This window comes from Nilaparvata lugens, chromosome 3, assembly GCF_014356525.2.
Source record: "Nilaparvata lugens isolate BPH chromosome 3, ASM1435652v1, whole genome shotgun sequence".
Taxonomy (NCBI): domain Eukaryota; kingdom Metazoa; phylum Arthropoda; class Insecta; order Hemiptera; family Delphacidae; genus Nilaparvata; species Nilaparvata lugens.
The window spans coordinates 58,358,987-58,376,677 of record NC_052506.1 but is presented as its reverse complement, the minus strand read 5'-3'; the positions used below and the strand labels follow the sequence as shown (position 1 = coordinate 58,376,677).

Sequence of the window (17,691 nt, the reverse complement as noted above, 5' to 3'; positions counted from 1 at the left end):
TCCATCACCCAATAAAGTTGAGGATTTTAGACTAATCAGTATTTTACCTGCATTGTCCAAAGTGTTAGAAAGACTCATTCATGCTCAAGTTGTAAAATTTCTAGACAACAATAGTAAGCTTCATAACTTTCAATCAGGCTTTAGAAAATTCCATTCAACTGAGACAGCTCTGCTTCGTGTCACTGATGATATAAGGTTAGCTATGGACCAAAGAAAATGCACCATCCTCACCCTATTTGATTTTTCTAAAGCATTCGATACTGTTGATCATACAGTCCTTCTGAATAAGTTGGCTATTCTTGGTTTCAGTCACAACTCGTTAGTTTGGTTTAAATCCTATCTATTAGGTGGGAAACAATGTGTATCTGTCGGTGACAAAAAGTCAACTTGGAAAAACGTTATGCATGGAGTACCACAAGGTTCAATTTTAGGCCCTCTCCTCTTCACTTTGTATGCTAATGACCTTTCTTCCATTATCAAATTCTCCAGTTTCCATACTTATGCAGACGACCTTCAAATCTATTTAAGCTGTCCCATAACAAAAATTAATGAAACAGTTGGAATAATAAATCAGGATATCAATTCGATAGTGGAATGGACAAAGAAAAATGGCCTTAAGCTTAATCCCATCAAAACACAACCCATTATAATTGGATATTTTCGTCTTATAAACAATATTGACCTTGAATCGATTCACAAAATTAGTGTAGACGGTAATGACATTCCTTACTGTAGCTCAGTTAAAAATTTAGGCATTATTATGAATAATACTCTTGACTGGTCAGAACAAGTGAACAAAACTTGTAAAAAGGTATTCTCAGCCATGCATGCATTGAAGAAAATACACGATATCCTCCCTAGAAACATTAAATTATTATTGGTTCAATCTCTCATCTTTCCACATTTAATGTATTGTAATTCTGTTCTTAATGATATGCAAGTCACTCTGAATGATAAACTACAGCGTTGCCAAAATTATTGTCTACGTTTCGTCTACTCTCTCCAACGCCATGATCATATCACCCCAGCCCACATTGCTAGTTCAACATTGAAGCTTCCCGATCAGAGGCTTTTTCGAATAGTCAAGCTTGTTAGAGATATCTTGAAATACGGTAATCCGAACTATTTTAAAGATGATTTCAAATTTGTCTCTGAAGGTAGGAGGATAGATGCTTCACATACTAGAACCGGAGAAAGTACTTTAAGGATACCCAATCATCGAACTACTATTTTCACAAAATCCTTCTTAGTCAGTGCCTGTCGTGCATGGAATACACTTCCTGTTTCTATCAGGTCTATCGAGAGCCGAGCGAGCTTCAACCTGACTTTAAAAAAACATATTTTGGAACAAATGACTGAAACTGTCCGGCCCTAGAACGATCACATGACAACCATCCCTCACCCATTCCACCAATATAAACCTTTAAACCATGTTATAGAACGAATTGTATATATATATATATATATATATATTATATAAACTCATGTTATTTCAATTATCCACTGCATACTGCTGTATATTACTGAAATTTGATAACCCTGATCTACTTTCAGCCTACTTCATTTTATTAATCAATTATTTGATATTATCTACCTATATAATTATTTTACTTTATCAATTTTCTGTTTTTTTCTCTTCAATATTCATATTGATTAAAACTTTCACAAGATTTCCATTAATAAATAAATCCTTAGTTTAAATAACGAAATTAACGTTTTGGTAGAGAGTTAGTGGGGAGGATATTTTTAATATTCTTCCCAAAGAATGGACATTGATATGTCCAAAGCTCCGCCAATTTATGTAGATGCATAACAATATGATTATTATCTATAGTTATTATATTACAAATTGCTTTTTCATATTGTCACGTTATTCTTTATATAAAATAACGATTAGCCTCCTGCTTGGCATCAGTCGGTAAAGCATGAGATTTAATATAATAGGGCGTGGTTTTCTAATAGTATTCAGTCTTAAAAAATCTTGATAGGCCTAGATATGGGCTTCTCCAATAACTCTTGTAATTCAATAATAATAAATATATATATATATAAATGATACTTATACTATAGAGATGAGGAATATAAAATGAATTGCACACCATGAAAATTTTACACATATATTACATAAATAATGCAAAGATCAGTCGAGGCAAAAAATATATATAGAGCGATAAAAAAATATAATATAAAAATAGAACAATATTTGAAATCAATAAAAATATCACAGGCTAACTTTATATTCTAGATTTATGGCACGAATCATTACCATGTGCCTTTATCTTGAAATCATATGCATTCTTTGGCATGTAGCTGTGACATGTACTTGCTAATACTTGTCTGCTTGGATAATTCAATCATAAATATGTGCTCTAAGATCAGCTTGATAAATTAGCCACTAATAATCCAAATATATCTATATATTAAAATCTCTAGTATTTAGTAGATTTATTTGTATCGAATATATATTTTTATCTCAGGGTGCAAGATTCGGCACCTGACGGAATAGGTAGAGCCATTCATCTAGTGAATTAGAACTATGATAAATTATCGCAAATTGTATTGCAAAAAAATTAAATATTGTATGCATACGCTTGATAGCCTAGATTTCGTACTTCTTTGATTAAATAGAATTTCTAAAATATTGATCTATATTTTTCTTTCAATTAAATACCTTTAATACTAATTTTTACTTGCGCAAGTATTACTCTTATTAATTTCTTAATTTATAATAACCCTTTCGGCGAGCTAGCTTTGATCATCAGATTATTTCGAAGCACTAGGGCGCCCATCACTAAATTCAAATTTAATCACTCACGTGTCGAAAATCTTCTTGTAAGCCGCCGATGTCGATCCAACTCCATGCGGTCCGGGAATATGGTAGCTGGAATCGTCTCCTCCAGGGGGTTATAAATTTAATTAAAATGAAAAATGACTTCTGCTTCACAATAGCATCACGAAGTCTTTTAAGAAATTAATAATTTACTTTAACTTTAATTTTTACAAAATTATTAATAAGGTACTTCGCTCTAAAATATTTGGGGTCCTCTTATGGTGGCATTTGGCTGGCGAGTCTGGTTCTTCCTTCTCAAGTTTTACAGATCCTCTTTCCGACTTTCAAATTAGCATAAAATTTAAATATCTCAATCCTCCGCCATTAAATTCAAATAGATCTTACAAAAAATGCTAAAATATTGCTTAGATTATATGATAATAATTTCTTTGTAATGATTATAACTATCATTGATGCTTGGATGAGTGAGAATGGGTATTTGTGTGTGTGAGAATGAGTATACAATGGAGAAATTCATTTAAATTATTATTCTATTATCAAAATTGGGGTTCAAAGTGTATGAATCTTTGTATTGAAAATGGATGATCATTTCAGGTTTTGCAGTGAATGAGGAGTCAATGAGGTGAACAATTGTTTCTTGACAGATGTCAATGATTTTATAATCCTCCATCAAAATATTAGAAGCGTGAATTGCAATTTTGATGCTTTCCTCTCGTACTTGAGCTGCTGGAAATACATGCCTGATGTTATTGTTTTGTCTGAGATCTGGATACAGTCTCTCATGATGAAGCCTCCTTGTACTCAATTCAAGGATACAACCATATTGCATGTGATAGTTTCTCTAGAGCATCTGGAATTTTAGTTTTTGTTAGAAATGATAATGATATAATCAGATTGAACAGCGAAATAGTGGGAGCGGATGCTATTTTGTTGTAGGTTAAATTGAGACATATACTTTGTCAATTCTTAGCTTGTATAGGTGGCATGGATATGATGTTGATTTATTTTCCAATAGTCTTGATAATGTTCTCAATCGTCTTCCAGCGGGTGATGTGGTGGTAACTGGTAATTGGTGATTTGAATATTAATCTGTTAGATAATAATAGTATCAGAACTGATAAATATCTTGAAATTATGTCTTCAAATGGATTTTCATCTTTGATTATCTCTGTAACAAGAGTTCCAAATAATAAAAGTGGATCTTGCATCGATCATTTGTTTCTAAGGTCTGCTAGTAAACGCATGGCAAGAAGTGGTGTCATTGAGACTCACCTAACTGCCCATAGAGCTACGTCACTGTGTATTTCTAAAGTATCTAATAGGAATTGTATTATAAAAGGCTTGAAAGAAGTTATTAACTATGAACTGCTTAGGAAATTATTATATGAACATGATTGGAGCGCAGCTCTCTTGAATAATAATTGATTTGAAATTTAAAATGTTTAGATATTCTTTGTACCACCATTATAGATCCAAATCAATTGTTCATTACAGAGTTAGAAATCAAACATTAAAAAAAATTAAGCCCTGGATAACTGATGGTCTTTGTGTTGCAATTCACAACCGTGATAAATTGTATAAAAAGTTTCGTAGAAATCCACATAACATGCAGATGAAACATAATTTGAATGTTTATAGTAATAAAATAAAGACTTGGGTAAAGGCGGCCAAATAAAGGAACTTTGAAGAGATTGGTCAGCTGTCATCCAGAGGCCAATGGAAGATAATAAATAAGTATCTGGACTGGCCTCAGTTAGGTAACCTATTGAACGTATGAGGAAGAATGAAACTGTTATTGAAGATATAGAATCCATAGTTAATATATATAATGAATATTTTGTCAATGTTCCGAAAGAAGTGATAAATTCTATTAGTGTGCCCAATAATGAGTCAAAACAGTACTATACTAGACATTTCAAAAGTGGTACTTCCCGCTCTACAGCTTTTTTTGAACCCATTTATTACCATGAAGTCTATTCCTTGATAAATTCTTTAGAAAATGACAAGTCTCCTGGAATGGATGGAATATCGTCACGCCTAATAAAAGAAATTGCAATGCCTATTGTTCCGGTGCTGGTAGATATATCCAATACTAGTATTTTCAATGATGAGTTTCCCTCTCTGTTGAAATTTGCCAATGTGGTTCCTATTTCCAAAGGAGGAGATGAGAGTGAGGTGGGGAATTATAGACCGGTCTCTCTCCTTTCAATATTTTCTAAACTGTTTGAAAAATTAATAAAAAAGCGTCTTCTAAAATTTTTGCACAGGAATAAATTCATTAATTCTTGTCAGTTTGGATTTCAGGAGGGGTTGAGTACTGAAATGGCACTAGACCACTTCATGTCTCAAATCTATTCAGGACTGAATAACTCTGAAGGATTGAGGGTGTCAGGGCTTTTTCTGAATATAAGAAAGGCTTTCGACACTGTTGATCATTCAATTTTATTGGATAAGTTGAACAAGGCCGGCATCAGGGGAAATCTTCCTCAGTGGTTTGGGTCATATCTGAGTGACAGGAGGCAGTACGTTTCGCTAAGGTGTGCAAAGCAAAACGTTGCCTCTTCTACGCTGTGGTGTCCCACAGGGTTCTGTCTTGGGTCCAGTTTTATTTTTAATAAAATTATATTAATGATCTTTTCGCTCATAAATTTCACGGCTCAATCACTTCATTCGCTGATGACACAGCCTTGGCGTATGTTGCTAAGGACGCTAAACAGTTACATTCTATGATGCAGAGCGATTTGAATGACTCAAGTTTGTGGTTTGGAGTAAATAGGCTGGCATTGAACTCTGACAAAACAAAGTTTATCTGTTTCTTATTGTCTCTTCATTTGACATTCCTGACCTTCTTAGATATCATAGTTTAAATTGTTTATTCCAAGAGAGTGGGGACTGCATCTGTAGTACAGTCTCAAAAACCATTTCTATAAAGTATTTGGGCTTGACTGTAGATGAGCTTCTAACTTGGAATTTGCATATCAGGAAACTAAAAAGATATTGCTTCCTTCTCCTAAGAAAGTTTTATTATATCAGAAATGTTTTCCCAAATAGAATTATTCGGAACATGTATTTTGCATTCGTACAGTCCAGGTAGAGTTATGGTATTTCGTTTTGGGCATCCACATATTTATCACATTTTATCATTATCATATTGCAGAAGGCTTCTATTTGGGTTTTCTGTGGTGAAAGTAGACATGCTCACTCTTACCCCCTTCTCAGAGAATCAGATGATTCTTGCCTCTGCAACATTTATGTGTATTCAAAGTTCTTTCCATGTTCTTTAGGCTAAGTAGCAATGGAGGTACGGATGTTGCTTATAATTCAAGAGCAAGAGGTAATACTAGAGGGTTAAAAATCCCACCCATATCATATTGCAGTCTCTTTGAAAAGAGCTTCATTTTCTTGGGTCATAAATTTTCCAATAGTGTGCCCGTCAGGATTGGAAATTTGAATAATCTTAAATCTTACAAATCTAAATTATACCTATGGTTGATGGATCATTTTCCGGTTGAGATAAAAGTGTTTTATTAATGATTATTATTATTTCTCCATGGAGTGTGTGTGTGTGTGTGTGTGTGTGTGTGTGTGTGTGTGTGTGTGTGTGTGTGTGTGTGTGAATAAATGAATAAATTATTCAATTAAGATAAGTATGTATTTCAGTCCTGTTTGCAGACAAGAATTTTCACAAGCAAACAGTATTGTATTCAATGATCTGTAATATCATTTGTATAATGCAATTTGTCATGTAAACGATATTATTGAATAAAAGTTGATTTGATTTGATACTGCAGATCGGTGATCGGTGATTTCTATTCCATTGGTACTTGCTTAACAAAATCTTCTAGCTCTATCCCAATATAAGAATTTGTTTGTAGGCTACTCGATTTATTTTCTTGTGTTCGGCTCAGTTGAACTAATAGTCATTTCATTCATTCAATTAGTGAAGAGAATCAGCAATTATTTTACATTTTGTAGTACTTCTCAAGTAAAAATATCCAAGATGTATGAAATTGAATTGGACATTTCATTCCATTGCCACTTCACTCGTTTATTTGCGTATATTCTGATAAAATGTTTGAACTTAACGCTTTATGTACGTTTGAACAATACGTTTACCGGTTCAAGCCCATACTCTTCCTATTCCCTTACTTTCCTATAACTATGTTTTAAAGCACTCTTTATACTGCACTATTTTATGCTGCATGTTCTTGTATCATCTTCCTGTGCAAACGACTTGATTTGACATCAATTGACGAAAAACAAGACCGCTATCTCATCCTGGTTGGCAGAGCTGCTGGAAGAAAAACTGGTGTTGAGGTACAAACAACTGAAAATATTGCAATGCTTTATCAAGGATTTTGCAAATCTACATCGCCATCTTCTCGAGCTTTTCCCTTGCAAGTGAACATAATAGAATAGATAAGAATAGAATAGATAATAAATCATACCATTAGATAAATACTGAAACTCACCATAGCTAGTTTTTTTTTGGAAGTCTCAATAGTTCTAATGGGTTTCTCATATATTGGAAACATTGATAATTCTCCATGATTCTTAATGAATAATGATCACTTACTCGTATATTGAGAATATGATTAATGATTATTTCTAAGCAAATGGAATAGTTTTTTTTGAACTGATTATTAAATAAGCTTCATATTTTCTTTTGATATAGTATAGTATATTGTCACTCCATTTCATAACTCTTTTTATCAGTAGAGTGGAACAGGTTATGTGCTCATCATATTTATTAGCGGTCGTAAAAAATTAGTCAAACTAATAGTGCAGTTGATCTAAAAACTCAAGAGCTTGACTTGTAGACAAGACATTTAGTAAGCTTTACTAAAAGCTTACTTTAGATGTGAATCATTACTAGAGATGTGAAGCTTTTATATTTCTAATCAGATGTGAAGCTTTACTAAAAGCTTCCATTAGATGTAAATCATTGACCCCAGAAACAGTTCAGTATTTGGTTCATATAATATATCGTTAATCTTAAAAAATTTGTCATATACAACTAATCTACTTCACAATTAAAGATTCTCACTCACTTACGTTATACGTAGCTTGCATTTTATGTAAGCTCCATGCTGTTTGATTCACTTATTCAAATTCAATAGATGAAATTAAACAAATCGGTAACCATAAAAAATGTCTTAGTCTCGAAATAATCGGTGACACATCTAATACGCTCATCGTAGATAATAATAATCAGAAACAAATTCCAAAACAAACATAATCTTTGTGACTGTTGACTGATGCTGGTGCAATGTGCACTGCGGTTGATTTGCTTATGAGCGCTCAATGGCACACTTGTGCACTTGTGTATGCAAGTTGAGTTCACAACTCATGATAAGGGTGGCGTGTCTGGGGGGGGAGAGGATAGAATAAACAAGAGAGCGAAGGAGAGAGAAGAAATGATTGAGAGAGAAGCAGCGCAATGACCCAATCATCAGATCAATATCATGTAATAACGTGTAGGAGGAGAGCACAGCGACTGTTGTAACAATCCAACTACCTGAACAACCTACCGCACCATACCAACAAATGCCAACAATAATTATTATTATCCAATAATATATTCAACCTCTGTTGATGGAAGCATTATTGGCAACGCACATCTTTGAGTTCTCGCCATTGCGGGATGGACTAAAATGTATGATGCAGTAACGCGATGTAAATAGAAATTCTGATAAAATTTCTACCAATTTTATCAACCTCAACTCTCTCGCCAATAACTTTCATAATTATTATTATAACAAATGTGTTCTCAATTCATGCTGAAGAGTGGGCTTGGATTAGAAATCATTACGATGATTGTTTCTTCCTGAACAATGATTTTCCTTCATTTTCATTGAACATTGGTATGAGATAATATAATAAGAATGTGCCTATTCTCAGTGTCAACATTCTCAATATTGAGCACTGTTCTGTAATCTTGAAGTTTGGTTCTTTTACAGACTACAGAGAAGTAATTCAATATAATTTTGACCAATTTTTTCAAAAATTAATTTCAATAAAGTACGAAACATAATAACTGATCAGTGTGGGAAAGACAGACAGAGTTTTACCCGTCAAATCTGACTATTGTAAAGTTTAATAATTTGAGATGCTAAGTAATGCGATAATGATAATTTATCGTGCTTGAAAATTGTATAATGGAAAGAGAGAAGAGGCTGCAAGTTGTTAAGTTCGGAAATTACATAATGTTTGGAAATTCTTTCATAATTGAGAATCAATTAGCTGGTTTGTGCAAAACCAGTATGATTTAAGTTATGTTGAACACATCATAATTATTATTAATATTGTGGTGTTCAACCATCTCATTAGATAAATGGACTTTGGTTATTGCACTTCCCAATCACCGACTCTTACTACATCATCCCACAAACGATCTACTATAATGAATCTCTCTAGTTTCCCATCCTATCGTTGAGCTTATGACTCTGCAAATTCGTACATGGCGATCCAATGGGATCACTTAACTGGTTTTACAGTAAAAATTATACATTGAGAAGAGTATCAGCTAAATTAGTTACTAATTATTCTGTGTAGTTGAACGAAAGTATCCAAACCACCTCACTGTATCCTGGATCAACTGCATCAACGACATACACTCATTGCTAATAATAAGTAATTTAATCAATAGAGCTTAAATTTGAACTCCATAGTCCAAATGAACCAATTAGAATAAATAAAAATTAGAAGATTATTATTAGAATTCAAGCTTAATATTAACAGCTCAACTGACTACTTATGGAGAAATGGTTTGTTACTTTGTAAACTTACCGCATTGAATTCCATGACGTTGATAATCCAAAGAGTTAATGCGAGGTTGAATATTACGACCACTAACAATATGAGTATGAGCAAATAAAGGCATCTCTTTCTCCAACCATATATTCCTATGTGAGGTCCTGGCTGTCTCCCCATTCTGCAACAAATAGATCAGATTTCTAACAATACCTTTGTCGAATTTTGTGATTTTTCAATTGAATTCAGAACCACAGCATGCTCAATATAATCATATATTTGGAAGCACATCAATATTATAATAATTGCACATCACTCACTATGTTGAAAAGTTGAAAGGAAACACGTAAAGAGCAGAAATACAATCACGAATTTGGAAAAAGAAAGAGAGAAGGATAAAGATATAAGAGAGAATACACTAGAAGAAATTATAATTTATTTCATGCTGCCTGAATTTGCGTTGAGAGCGATAGAGCGGCAAATTAAAAATAAACATCAGGAATCATGTTGTAACATTCGCTTGAGAACATTGTGAGGGCTACGTCTTCATATGTTGATCATTCCTGGCTCTTATATGAATGTTTTGAGTTTTTCATGAAGGTTTTGGATGAAGTTAGAGGCAGAAGAAAATGAAGAAAACACGAAGTAAAGCCTGCAATTAATACCAATTTGATATTTTCGAGCTATTTCAATATTCAATTTCTTCGAATAAATTATGAATCGTATTGCATGTTATCGGAGTTATTCAATCCATTTTGAAAGATTTTGTTATGTAGAAGAGAGATTGTGTTTCTAAAAAAATGTTTGTAAGAAGGAGATTTCAGGTTCATGGCATGTGGGTAACGTACTTCTCTTTTTATCAGGGTTTGATGATTTCCCAGAAGGTTGGATAGCAAGTATATTGCTTGAGATGTGAAATTGACCCTTAACTCTAGATGTACTGAGAAAGAGAAAAGATTTTCAACAAAACATGCATTCATAAAAATTATCTTATAATAAAACTGTAAATCACATGTATAGTTCCTCACTTTCTTCCACTACAAACAAATCAAAGATTTTATTTTGCGGACTCACTTTATCACTTTATTATATTGAGGGACTGTTTTTTGCAAAAGACTAGCATATATCTTCATAATATTGCTGAACTTTCACATGTGATACAAAAAATATAATGATTAGGATTAATAAAAAAGTGATTTTATAATGAGTAGGCTTTAACACGTTAGTCATAATACAAAAAAGTCCACTAATCGATGAAAGGAACATTTTCAACAAACATTCTTCCTATGCCTGATTATTCATGGACACTCCGTATACAAACTCACAGATATATAAAAAACTAGCCGTCAGGCTCGCTTCTCTCGCCATATACGTCTAGCCAGGGGGCTCCGCCCCCTGGACCTCCGACTGGATCGTCCAAGAATGAGATTAGCAGGCTCGCTTCGCTCGCCTGCATTTTTACCATGTTAGGACAATCCAGTCGGGGGTCCAGACTAAACGTCTGGCTAAACGGATATGGCGAGCGAAGCGAGCCTGACGGCTAGTAATATAATATTCCCAGGATTGAAGTAGCAGTGCCCAATCAATTTTTCCGCGATAAATGCATTTAAATCTTCAACTTGGTGCCAACCTAACAAAGTCAACTCAACTTAATGCCAACCTGACAAAATTATTAATTTAGTTGCCAGTTAACAACTGTTTCGAAGAGGTACTCTATCTAGATTATAGTTCTATAGTAACATATGATATGGAAATTACAATTATAATTAAGAGATTGGGAGAAGAAGAATATACATGCTAAAAGACGAACTTTGAACCCTTAAAAACAACCCTTAGAGTTAAAATATTGCTAAAATATTTCTTAGTGCGCCTCTAAAGGGCCAACTGAACATACCTACCAATTTTGAACGTTTTTGGTCCGGTAGATTTTTAGTTATGCGAGTGAGTGAGTGAGTGAGTGAGTGAGTGAGTGAGTGAGTCAGTCAGTCAGTCAGTGAGTGAGTGCCATTTCGCTTTTATATATATAGATGTAATCAAGGTGAAACGGCTAGCAGCTGTTTAATAAATATCATCGTACAGATAGATATACTTATTACCGGAAACTAGCTGAAATCAGAACCAACTCTGAGAAGGGACCTATGCATTGTATTTCGCTACAGTATGAATACAGTTCGCCTATTCTGTTATAAAGTTAAGTAAGGCGTTATAGCAGATGCATGATCAACTGGATGGCCTACAACATCATTGTACTGTGTGGAGTACAACCCTCTAGGTCTCATTGGCATAATCGGTACTTCACTAATACCTTTTCCAATTTAATTTTTATCGAATATTTTACATTATTGCTTTGAAATTAAGCTTCATAAGTTTTTAAAAAACTCTCGTCATAAATAGGGAAAACAGTAGAGTGGATGTTTCAATTCTTTTGTTCGTGTCCCCTCATTAGGCATTTCGCTATTCGTGATAATGGACAATTTTGTTGATGGTTGCTGCTGACAGAAGGTTTGTCTTGTCTGAGCACATACATGAGTTGGAGAGCATGTCAAATAGTCGAGTAATAACATCTTGGAGCTCTAGCGACTAGCTGCTATGCTCACTTGCCTGTTGAGAGATCTTCAAATTCTGTGCATTCAGAGTGAAAGGGCAGGGGCTGCCTTGACAGGACATTCCATCAATTTTTCAAGCGCTATAGATGACAAGGTCTCCCTTCGAGTGGGTTTCCATGTGGCCATCTGTCTTTCAGCCCGACTATAACCTTGTGTACACAAGCCCCAACCTCACTTACTCAACAACTTGCACCCTTCCACGAGTTAACTGTTTCATAAGCACGGTCTCCCCCCCCCGCCATTCGCCACTGTGCAAAGAACAGCCCATTTGAGCGTGCGATCATCTTCACAGCATATTGATGCGCTACACCATTCAGGGCGCACCATCAGATCAAGCCCTGAACGGTTGCTCACTTTGGTGGAAAAAGAATCAACCTTTTTAACTATTCTAATCGTAATCGTTTTGAAAGAAAAAGACTAGGAAATTGTAAAAAAAAAACAAAATTCTAATCGTCCTTATGGTATTACTACAAATCATATTTCTTGATCCAATCGATCTACGAATCAATCAAGTCGAATAATGAGAACAAAGATTATAAGTGATGACTTTTTACTTCCTTTGCTAGCAAAAATTCTCATCATGCGTTATCACTAGGATGTAATATGAATTTACTACGATCATAATCACTTTAAAGTTGATTCAGTTCTTCACCAAAATCACCTATCACTTTAAAAACGATCTACTCCAGATTTTCACAATGTCATTGATTGATACGATTCACTTAATCATATCCATAACTGAATTCGAATTTAGAATTCCTTCCTGGTAATGAAAATGAAGGAACGTGATTCCTGTTAACAATCGACTGACACTGAGCGATCAAGTGAAAATAGCAATGAGAATTGTACGTGAATATTACTGTTCGCATGGACGCTTGTCAACAATAATTGAGTCAGTGGAGCATGTCACAGCCCCGAATCATATCGTCAATAAATGTTGGACGCGGCGACGACTACATTGGCTTTGGAGTGCGCCTAGAATAGCGAATCCACGCTCACTGTTTTATTAAATAAGCTGCATGAGAACGTTGCTCCTCTCATCCATCATTCCAAATCAAATTTGACAACACATATCCATATTAGATTCACATACGATACTATAACTGATTCGTAGACCAGCTCTAAGCGTTCCTTATGATTTGATTATTATGGTACGAAATATAAATCTATTATTGAATAATGTAATAGCGACTCTCTGAGAATATGAGAATCCTCATCCTACTTGTAATTCTGTGAAATAAAGCTACAATGAATTCCAAATCAACTATCCCCATAGATCTCAAGAATTTCATGTACAAGAGAATGAAAATGGAGCCAGTAATGGAATTTTCAACTCAGGACCTGGGTCAAATTCTGATTTCATCCTACATATAAATCTATTCACCTGTATTTCACTATCATTTTAATAACATTTCTCACGTCAGTGATCAAGTAGGATGATAGTTTATTTGAAATTTGTACCAGTTTATAAATCGATTGTCGTGATCAAAATCAAGTTTACTAACAGTCTGATAATTCGATTTTATCAGTGGCATGATGGTCTGTTTCAGAATATAGATCACTCATAAATCAATTAACGTGGTAGAGAACAAGAGAATGTAATCTCAGATAAATTAATAGATTTACTCCTCCCAATTAATTGACACCTAGCACTAATAATTCGACTGAAGTTCTCAACAAACCTGCCTTTTGTGATAAACTTGCATTCAAATGAACACACTATATGAACGACAAGTCTTTCCAGAGATAAGATTTGAAAAAAGTCAATTCAAAGAGGTTTTTGAAAAATTATCATGTTAACTAAGGTGAGAAAAGTACCTACATCTGGGATACTTCTAACACATCATGTGTGTTTGAAACTTTATGAAGATATACTATTGGGATTCAATTTCAATATTCCTAAGATTTTATTCCGAATTTGAGTTTTACTGAATGATAAAACAGCATACAAGAATAATAGTATAATTTCAGGGCGCATATTTTATTATCATCTCAAAACTGGTGAAGAAATCAGAGAAAAGCTTATTCAGAGAATAGGACAGTTTCTCTGTCGGAAGCAATCGATGACAGAGTTCTGCTAATTGATTCGCTAGCGTGAACTGTCCTTTTCTGTCCGTCGTGGAAGTGAAACGCCTGCGGCGGCAGTTGGAAAGGGGCGTCGAGACAGCACGTGACAATGCGGCCGCTGAGAAGACGCGCGTCTGCATCCAATTAATTGCAGAGCGGTAGCTCAATTAGCGACGCCCGCAAGGCAGAAAACCGGAACTACTCATTACGGCCGCCTTGCCCGGCCCAAAGATACCTTCCAAGATAAAAAAATCAAGATTTCAGTACGTAGTACTGAGCATCAATCTACTTGAACAGATCTAAATGAAAACAAATAAAATAAAAGAAACAAACCTACTAAACAGATCTGCGATCTTCGAACGTAGCAGAGCTCCTGGTATGGACAAATTTTCTGTAGAAGCCAGAACATCACATCACATATTTCATGCTTGAATACCTTTTCAGGAACTATGCTAGTTTCAGAACTTTGAAATACATGAAACCGGAGGAAAAAAGAAAAAGTTGTCGAATGATTTGATGATACAGAATGAAATAGTAACTAGCACTGATCTATTTTCTTCTAATAAATGCTTTTCTCTCGAGTATCTCAGGCGTTTCTTGACGGATGAGAATTGAATTGATCGCTTGAATAAGAAGAACGATCAAGCAGAAATACCAGTTAAGACTTTCAATCAAACAGAGTTGAGTTGAGGGGACTCCACAAACATTTAACAGATTATTTAAGAAAGAATAGATTCTATAATGGTTCGTAAGAAAAATAGAATTTTTTTAATGATTATGTGCAAATGAGTAAGAAGCAAGAGATAAAACTGAGATGAGATTTCTGAAGAAAATTCTTACATTATTATTTGCATGCAGAGTTAAAGAGGAATAGACCTACTCACCCAACTTGCTTCCGGACCTCGTTCAAAGTAGGTCTTTCATGATGGCTTTCTCCTGGATGAAACTGTGAATGGAAAAATATTATGTCAGGTAAACAAAATTGATAAATATTGAAATTAATCTTATCAAAATGAGTGGGGAACTTTGGTTTTTCAGGATGGTGACAATACAATTTGGAGAGGCACCTCTGCAAAAACGGTCATCACGTTTCCAATTTTTTTCTGAGGTCACATTCAATTTTCATTTTTTTCATAAATCTTCCTCCACAGAGAGCACAGTATTTCTTTTTCTTCTCCTATTGAGAAAGAATTATTCCATCGATCTTGTTTCAATAATATTTTCTTATAATCTCATCCTAACTCAGACCCAACTTATGTAAATGATCAATGTTCTCTTTGATATTGAGTGGATGATGAGCAGAATATGCAATACTATATTGTTGAATTCATAGATTTGTGTTTTTTGTTCCGGATTTTCACTTATCTAATTAGTTATAATTATGATATAAGATCAATAAATCATGCATTTCTCGACAATGATTATAAACATTATCAAGCAAACTTGACCGAACATTTTCATTAATGAACTCCGTATAGAGAGAATAATTATTCCAAGAATGATGAACAGTAACAGAAGATTTCGATAATAAACGCACATTTTAAAAGAGCTGTCTGGAGTTGAGGAATCGAACATTCTCCAAGCAACTTGGTGATGATGAAACATCAATCTTTTAAGCTAAATAATATCGCTTTTAAATAGGTAGTACTTCAATTCTCTGGAGTATCCAAGTTCAAAACCATCAATGAGTCTTACCCAAATCTATAATAATAGATTTTATTTCTCAGTAAATAAAAGTACAAACTAATACTCGCTTCTGCGAAATTAATACAATTATGTACTTACAACTATATTCTCGATTTTTTTGTCTGTGATTCCTTTTATTAGGTATGTGGAAACACCTCAGAAAAATAATCAAATCTTTCATTCGTTGTTGGAGGCAGAATAGAAAGAAATTAATGGAGCATATAGATCTTTCAGTCTCTTTCTCTTCTAATATGCCTTATTATAATCTATTCAAACTCATTTTAAACGTATCATAGAACCTCAGGGTGTCCCAGTTGTAAGGATGAGAAAAGCAAAGTAAACAGTTCAATGCACATGAATAAAGTTGTGTTACATTATCAATATACGTTTCTCAATGCATGCAGAACAATCGACTCTGTTGGACGCCACTCAATTAGTTTTGTACAAGAAGAGTTATACCAAGTTATTTATTATGTTCGTAATATGAGTCGGCTAGTGTTATTAGTAGAAGCCGAAATAGGTTAGGATGAAGATTGTGTGTTGAGAATTATTGCGGTTGTTGAGCAGATCTGACCTCGTCTGAGTCGTCACTGGTGCTGTTTCGTGGCTGCTGAAATGTGCGGACGTGCGAATTCCACAAATGCCTCAGTCTCCAGCATCTAGCTGAGCTCTCCTACAAGAAAATTGAAGGGTTTGTGGTCTGCTTTCTGATCAAAAAACACTTCCTGATCTTATATTCTACTTCATATCAACATCATCCTTGCTGATTAGGTTCGCACTGAATGGGATGAAATAAATTCATAGTCGGAACTGAATAAAAAATCTTAGAGCATTTTATTTGAATTTAGAAGTACTTCTCTTCCCAAAATACCTGTATACATGGATAGTTGTTCAATAAAATTCATTAATATCTCATTGAGATTGATAGAAATCCTTTCCTTAAGGTTAAGATTTGCAATCTATATCCAAAGTTCAAAAAAAGTGGTTCAAAATGTTATGTCCTGGATAACGTTTTCGAAAAAAAACTCATTGCTCCAATAACAAAATCTAGTCTTTTCACTGTATCGGGGTAACTTGGGAAAATGCCAGTATTCTGACGTCTTTCAACGGTTGCAAGACTGTTGAATAATAGCTTTGTGAAATACTCTATTTTAAGTGAGAAATTCTCATGACACTGAAACGCTCCCAGTTTGTGCACCATTCTCGTATGGAATCTCAAAGTCTGAATTTGACTGACCTACAGAAACGATCAAATTTGTGACAAGATGCACGTGCTTCTTAAGAACCCAATACATTTGTTAATAAGTTCACATCCACTGCCCCCCGCCCCCGGAAGTTGTGGAATTGATTAGAATTTATAGATTAAATATTATCCCAAGCGTAAAATGACTCTTCTACGGTGGGTTCCTTACCGATAGTGACTTCTCTTCTGTATGATGAGAGAATTTAAACATTTTTATGAATCCATGATCAATTCTCTGGATTGTACAAAATGGAAAAAAATTCGTAGCCTTGGTTATTCATTATTTGAAATCGTATTTACTATTAAATAATAAATCATCTTGGATGATTCCAATTCTTCATCTCTCACATTCAATTTGCAAGGCATGATTAATCAATCTACAAAAATCGTAATAAATAGAAAAGCATAAAACCGTTGAATTTCCTACTATTTTTCTAGCCTAAGATTAATTTAATGGCATACTAGAGCTTACCAGATCCTGCTCACTGTTGCAGGTTTCCTCAATTTCCATATCCTGGTAATTGGTATTTTCTTTAGTTCCTGAT

At 34.3% G+C, this 17,691-nt stretch overlaps 1 protein-coding gene across 2 annotated transcripts in view; it reads right to left on the bottom strand.

Moving 5' to 3' along the window:
• Window positions 1-17,691, bottom strand: part of LOC111060460 (delta-sarcoglycan-like) — a 40,746-nt gene that overhangs the window by 22,538 nt on the left and 517 nt on the right. Inside the window, exons 1-4 of one of the 2 annotated variants that reach the window (XM_039424143.1) lie at window positions 17,619-17,691; window positions 16,478-16,576; window positions 15,102-15,163; window positions 9,581-9,725 (exon numbers count right to left, since the gene is read on the bottom strand). The exon at window positions 17,619-17,691 is cut by the window's right edge and continues 517 nt beyond it. In XM_039424143.1, the coding sequence (XP_039280077.1) occupies window positions 9,581-9,725; window positions 15,102-15,163; window positions 16,478-16,576; window positions 17,619-17,691 (379 nt within the window). The remainder of the gene's footprint in view (window positions 1-9,580; window positions 9,726-15,101; window positions 15,164-16,477; window positions 16,577-17,618) is intronic. The other variant, XM_039424144.1, reaches the window with a different exon arrangement.